The sequence below is a fragment of the Triticum urartu genome, chromosome 7A (genome assembly GCF_056163025.1).
Source record: "Triticum urartu cultivar PI428250 chromosome 7A, HENAU_Tu73, whole genome shotgun sequence".
Taxonomy (NCBI): Eukaryota; Viridiplantae; Streptophyta; class Magnoliopsida; order Poales; family Poaceae; genus Triticum; species Triticum urartu.
In genome coordinates, this window is record NC_141879.1 from 551,891,219 (window position 1) to 551,898,375 (window position 7,157).

The 7,157-nt window shown below is 44.2% G+C and overlaps 2 protein-coding genes across 2 annotated transcripts in view; one reads left to right on the forward strand and one right to left on the reverse strand.

Moving 5' to 3' along the window:
- Window positions 1–1,482: 1,482 nt before the first annotated feature.
- LOC125523321 (NAD(P)-binding Rossmann-fold superfamily protein) lies at window positions 1,483–4,531 on the forward strand. Its single transcript, XM_048688369.2, has 10 exons — window positions 1,483–1,797; window positions 1,910–1,971; window positions 2,087–2,206; window positions 2,304–2,403; window positions 2,542–2,622; window positions 2,788–2,837; window positions 2,979–3,129; window positions 3,859–3,915; window positions 4,000–4,121; window positions 4,210–4,531. The coding sequence occupies exons 1-10, from the start codon at window positions 1,483–1,485 to the stop codon at window positions 4,424–4,426; spliced, it is 1,275 nt and encodes a 424-aa protein (XP_048544326.2). The 3' UTR covers window positions 4,427–4,531.
- Window positions 4,532–6,562: 2,031 nt separating this feature from the next.
- The window catches only part of LOC125519025 (syntaxin-124-like), a 1,347-nt gene continuing 752 nt past the window's right edge, over window positions 6,563–7,157 (reverse strand). Inside the window, exon 2 of the mRNA XM_048683910.2 lies at window positions 6,563–7,082. Coding sequence (XP_048539867.2) covers window positions 6,597–7,082 — 486 coding nt within the window. The 3' untranslated portion in view covers window positions 6,563–6,596. The remainder of the gene's footprint in view (window positions 7,083–7,157) is intronic.

Genomic DNA, 7,157 nt, shown 5'->3' on the forward strand with positions numbered 1-7,157 from the left:
TTTGAAAAATATTAAACATGCATAAAAAGATGTCCTGATGTACATGAAAAATGTACACAAATATATGAAAAATGTAGACATGTGTTAAAGAATAAAAGGAAAAAGGAAGAAAGATGGTGAAAACTGAAGCAACGCAAGAAAAAAAAAAGAGAAATGAAGAAAAAAAAGAAAATAATAAAGTAAAAAAGCCATGAAAGAAACAAAAAAAAAGATGAAGAACAAAGAAAAAACCGAGAGATACAAAGCACATTAGAAGAAAAACAAGAAATAGAAAAAATGAAAGAAAAGAAAACTAGAAAAAAACCGCAGACCAAAACAAAATCAGCAAGCGACCGAATTGATTATGAAAATAGCAAGCGGGCGAGGAGAAGTGGGCTGGCCCCGCTATAATGCGCCACGATTTTCCTTCAGCCGAACGTGTAATACAGCTCGCTATAAGCGAGCTATAGGAGAGCAAATGTGTGGAGGTTTCCCCTTGTGGGGACCTCCAGCGATCACTTTTGTCACCCATATAGACGCCTAGTGGTGATTCAGCCGTTGCCGTATCTCATGTGCTGGGCGCTTTCCTCTTGATTTATTTTTACGTGTTTTCTGATTTTAAATATTTTATTATTTAGCTTTTTGATGTTTTCTAGGTTTTGAAGAGAAAAATCATGTTTTTAATGTGACCTTTTGCTTCCATGAGAAGCACATATTTGCTTTTCATGGAAACACAAATTTGCTTCCGTGGGAGCATAATTGTGCTTCTCGATAGAAAAAATTCATGAATTATTTTTTGCACAAATTTTTCTTTGGCTTTCACGGGTACCACAAATTTGCTTCTCATAGAGACACAAATTTGCTTTCACAAGAAGCTTCTTGGAAAGGTAAAAAAATCAGATATTTTTTATGCTTTCACGAGAAGCACATATTTGCCTTTTGAGGCACATATTTGTTCCAGTGATTGTGCTTTTCGGAATTGGAAAAAATCATGATTTTTTGCGCTTTCACAATTGCTTTCATGAGTAGCCTAATTGTGCTTATTGGAAAAGGAAAAAAATCATAAATATTGCGTGATTATATTTTTGTGCTTCCATGAGAAGCACAATTGTGTTTCTTGAAAAAGTGAAAAACAAGCTTTCGGGTCCGTGTTTTTCCCCTTTGTTTTGAGAAAAAAAACTTTGCAAAATCTATTATCATAGGATCTAGTTTTTTAAAATCACAACTCGAGAAATTCAACGATGAAAACATTTCAGGATTTCAGCACATGGTTTAAGAGATATTTTTTTGAATAAACAAATCTACGATAAAAAAGGAAATTTTTAGTTTGCGACAAAGTGGCGCACATATAGTGCTCCACTTGTCAGCGCACATACAATGCGCCACATATCAGCGCATGAGAAGGTGAAAGTGAACTTTGCAAGGGCACCCTTTAACTATCTTCCCGAGATATAGTCGCCGCGCAGAAATTGCCCTATTTGCTGGCCAACATTTTTTTTTGCGATGAGCCCAATAAAACTTGTGTCCCAACTCCCAACAAAAATCAGAACCCTGCGCGGCCAGCCCGGCCCAGCCCAGCCCAGCTCCGCGGGAACCCCCCAACGGCGCGGCGCCGTGCCGGAGACGGAGAGCAGGGGGGGCCATCTCCCGCGGCGGAGAATCGGCCAGCGAGGCGCCTCCGTGCTCCGGAAGAAAGAACGAACCGCTTGGCCCCAAGGCGAAGCAACATTTCGTCTCGGCACGCGCGCTAGAGGAAGAAGACCGCGGTGGAGGAGAGACCTCGTGCGAAAGAGGAGGAAAAACATGTTCATCCAGAAGGTAATGGTGTTTCTAATTGCTAATCTTCCACCATCAATCCGCCGGTATACTAGCGCAAAGATTATATGTGCATAATTTTCCTTTTTGCGGATATTGCTGGTGGCGCGCGCAGGCATGGAGGACGGCGGCGTTCGGGCTCTACGGCTTCACCCAGTTCACCAAATCCGGCTTCGTGTAAGCCCAATCCCCGCCCAATAGTCCGTCGGATTCCCTCTTGCTTTAGTTGTATGCACTTGTCGACACAATTATGCTATCATTCTCGTAAATTGACGAGGCTTTGATTTCACAGGGAACACGCCAAGAAGTTCAGAGAGGAGGATATGCAGATCCGGTTGGATGGGAAAAACTGCCTGGTAACCGGAGCAAATTCTGGCCTGGGTTATGCTACAGCTCAGGGCTTGGCTTCTCAGTATGAAACTACTATTCCTCTTTTTTCCACTTTGATAGTTTGCTCTACGAGAAAAAGATTGAACTATTTATATGCTTTGTTCCTTTTGTTCTGCTAGTGGCGCCACTGTTTATATGCTTTGCCGGAACAAAGAAAGGGGAGAGACTGCTCTGAATGAAATAAGATCCAAAACTGGCAATATGAATGTTCATCTGGAGGTACGGTGCTTCAACATTGTTTTTTCCTGCAATACTCAATTCTTATCCTTAGTCTATGGTAATTATGGGCAAACTAGCACTTCAATTGTTTTCATTATTTTGTGTCCGGCTAGCACTTCAATTATTATGATGTGGCAGATATGTGACCTTTCATCAATTAACGAAGTCAAGTCATTTGCCACAAAATTCTCTTCATTGGAGAAGCCACTTCATGTCCTTGTAAGCTTTGCTGCTTCAATTTTTATTTATTTTGCAATTTGTGTTTATTATCTCTGGCTGCAGCATCTTTTTTTTCCAATTATAATCAGATAAATCATCAAAGTTTCCTCTAGAATTACATTAAATACTGGGCAGAACAAGCAGATATAACAGATTGTCTTGTAGGTCAACAATGCTGGCTTACTAGAGCACAAGCGTACGACTACACCGGAAGGGTGTGTAATACTTTGCATCATCATGCTTATTTACTTGTTTCCCTGGTTCTTTTCAAATTGCTCTGGCCTTATAACTCCTAAGCATCCTGCATTTATCGTGCTAATTTCAACAAAAAAAGGGGTGATGTTTTTTTAATATAGGTTGGAGCTCAATTTTGCTGTGAATGTGGCAGCAACATACACTTTAACAGAGCTAGTGATGCCACTGTTGGAAAAAGCAGCACCTGATGCTCGTGTCATTACAGTTGCATCCGGAGGGATGTACACTGAGCCACTGAACACGAATTTGCAAGTAAATCTCTTTGCTCTACTTTTGTTTAGATGATATCTCCCCACTTTTTACTCTGTATAGAAATAAAATTTACTACTCCCTCCGTTCCTAAATATTTGTCTTTTTAGAGATTCATCAAGTGACTACATACGGAGCAAAATGAGTGAATCTACACTCTAAAATATGTCTATATACATCCGTATGTGGTAGTCCATTTGAAATCTCAAAAAGACAAATATTTAGGAACGGAGGGAGTACATATTGTGATGTGGAGACCAATAAAAAACACCCTCCTTGTCATTGTTCCATGTGCTAGGAAAAAAATTATTCTACAGGAACTTCCCAACAGTGTCCACTTGGCTTATCAAATTTACTACCATATTGTGATGTGGAGAGCAATAAAAATCGCTGCCTCAAATCAATGTTGAAGCAAATAGTAGTTGTGGACACTAATGAAGTTCTCCATTTACTTACTCGTGGGATTCATTTAGGAAGAATATTCGAGCACTTCCCACTTGATTGATTGTTGTTGAAAATGAAATAATTTGATTGCTTATCAAGAGCTTAGTCCAATTACCTTTTTGCCTTTCTCATTCGATGTCATTATGATGGTATTGCAGTCTTTTGTTTCAAGCTATGGAAACACATACTATGGGTTGTTCATCACTGGAAATGAATTGGCATGTGAAAAGTTTATCTTTTACTTTTGACTAAGATGTAGCCTTTCTCACTATTCTTTTTGAACTACAGTACAGCGAAAGCGAATTTGACGGGACAAAACAATATGCTCGTAACAAGAGAGTTCAGGTTTGTGAACCTTAATGTCTGAATTCCCCTGAGTCGACAAGAGATGGTAACACAGGACTAACTTGATCCTGGAAACTCCCTCAGGTTGCTCTCACTGAATGGTGGGCTGAGAAATACAGCAACAAGGGAGTCGGTTTCTACTCCATGCATCCAGGATGGGCTGATACACCTGGAGTCTCGAAGAGCTTGCCGGGACTATCGGAGAAGTATGTCTTCAGCTGTCCCGACCCTCTTTATCCATTTATGTTCTATAGCACCAACGGTCTAATTTACATATCATCAATACAATGTCAGGCTATCAGGAAACCTGAGATCGAACGAAGAAGGGGCTGACACAGTGGTCTGGTTGGCTTTGCAACCCAAGGAGAAATTAGTGCCAGGGGCTTTCTACTTCGACCGAGCTGAAGCGCAAAAACATTTGAAGTTTGCTGGGACTGCATCATCCCACGAGCAGATAGGTTCCATTGTTGACAGCATTCGCTCCATCTGTAGTCTCCCTGCAAACCCATAAGTTTCTCAGTGAAAGGATCGAAGTCCTAGAAGTGAAAATAAAATTGAAATTCTGAAAAAAGAAAGAAAAAGATTTGCATCAGCCGGGAATCGAACCCGGGCTGTACCTAGTGCTTTGATGGCAGGCTGTCCCCATTTCTATATCCATATCTGGCGATAGAATTTAGTCTGTTTACCATTCGTGGTACAGTATTGGTGACCTCGGCGGATTCAAAAAAGATAAAACAAATATTAGTGACCTTGGCGATTATTTTGCTAGGTACATCGATGAGAAAAAGAACCAAATCAATAAAAACAACGGTTGATGATTACACTGATAACCATCAACACCAATTATCTCATGACAACACAAAGACTACAAAAAAAGGTTCTTCAAAAGCGCCCCTTCAAGAGGGGAGCGACACGGAAGTGACGATGTCGTCGGATTCAAAACCCGAAGGTCAGATTGTGGGTTTCACTTTGAAGATCAAGTCAGAGCAAACTCTAAACAATGCTCTACCAGGGTAAGAATGCCAAAAGCGCCGCCGTTGACATGTATAACCAATAAGAGGCCAAACATAGGGTTTTTACCACGGAGATCAAGACCGGGTATTCGTACTACGCTATCTTCTCCACTTGCCACGATCCTAGCCGTTGCAAATGTGCATGGACCTGACGACAGATGAGCATGCCCACACGTGCAGGTAACTAAACTGCTACAAGAGTTTCTCACCACAACACGACCAAGTTGGGAAGGTCACTGACATTGCCGAAATCCCGAGGGGACGCTCCAGAGGCCTTGTACCATCTTCCGAGTGGTAGTCGATGGCTTAACTGTATCAAACACCACCACCATGTGTTGTCACAAGCTCCGCCGTCCTCGGCCATGAAGGCGGATCCACGTTACCTTTTTGCCCGTGGTGCAGGCGCGACTACTGCTTGTTCACTGCCACATCCCATCGTGCCCCTGAGAAGCATCGGGCCACGACAAGTCAGCTAGGATGGGATGCATGGAGGCGATGGCTCCCTTTTCCTTCATCGCTTGGAGCGCCCGCCACACACTAGTGACGACGTCGCCAGGGAGAGAGAGGCATGCACACGTAGCACCGTGGTCGCCTTCTAACCATGAATCAACGTGGCCGCTGCAACAACCACCTCCACTGCATCAAGTCACCAGCTGCACAAGGCCTCACGCCGCCCAAAGCGCATTAGGAATGGCCCCGCCACCGCCGTAGGTTGCTCGGGCCAGCCCGCTGGAGCTGGTTGGTGACGCCGGCGAGCGAGGGTGCACGGAGGATGCCCAGAAAAAGTGGATCGACTCACCTCTCGTGTCACCCACGCGCAGGATGCGGGGACAGTTAGCTGTTCCTAAAAGTATGGTAATTGCGGTGTTTTAATTTTGTTGTATGTTGTGGCTTAAGAGCATTTTCAATAGTTGATGTAAAATATATCGCCAAATTGTTTCGAGTAAAATTTACATCACCAAAGAAATGATTTTTACCATCATAAAAAACCTTCAACTCCAACAGATAATGTAAAATAAGTGTTGCAAAATACATCACGGTTGTCGTCTTGCGGGTGTCTTATTTGCATTATCTGCTGGAGCACTTGATGATGTAAAAATAGAATTTGGTGATGCAAATTTTGCTCCAGACTTGTGATCCATGTAAAAATATGCTCGAGAGCATAAGTGATGCAAATTTATACCACTTGATGACCTATTTTACATCACGCCCTATCTCCCTAGTAAAAATATTTGCATCTACATTATTTATTGGAGCAGCGTTTTTATCCTCTCGTGATGTAAAAAATGGTCCTGATCTATTTTACATCATCTAATTGAGATGTTCTAAATAACCCAAAATTAATTCATGCCACTCGGTCTGGATCTATCTTTCAACAGAAGAAGAGACACACAATTTACAGTATTCCCGATTGGGAAAAAGCTTGATCAAGAATTAAACTGGTATATCACTACAATATACATCCTCCCTGTGTTTTCTCAATCAAGCTGTACAAACTTTTGTCGGCTACATCCACGAAAATAAAGCGCACCGCTGGAAACGAATTAGGAAAACAAAGTCCTTGACAGTATGACGAGTCACAGATAAAAGTGTGGAGCAGAGGGGGGGGGGGGGGGGGGGGGGGGGGGGGGTACGGGTTTCACATGGACGCGCGACGTCCGGCGGAGATCATCTGAGCGTCAAGATGTGGAGGTTGATGAGCACCGGCGTGACGAGGACGACGACGAGCGCGATGCCGCCGAGGACGGCGAAGCACATCCATTTGCGGGTGTCCTTCTGGATCTCGTGCGCCTGCTCCAGCTCGACGGTGCCCCGGCGCACGAAGGAGCTGGCGTGCGCGACGTGGCTCTCGATGTCGTTGAGCTGGTGCCCCTGCGCCTCCACCAGCGCCGCCATGTCTTGGAACACCCGGTGCAGATCCATGAGGCTGCGCTCGATGTCCTTGACGGCGTCGCTCCGCTCCTGGATCTCCGAGATGGTGTCCATCACCTGCCCGCGCCCCTGGTCCTGGATCGCCTTCTGCAGGAACGACTCGCTCTCCCCGGACGAGATGAGCGAGTCGATCGTGCTCTCCTCCGCGTGCTCGCCCGTCACCGTGAAGTACCGCCGCGCCACCGTCTCCTTGTACTCCGCCGCCATCTTCGCCCTCAGCCCCTGCGCAGAGTAGAGCATGCACCGGCAACGCCGGCCACAGGTTCTCGTCATTCATGCACGTACACTCACGCCCGA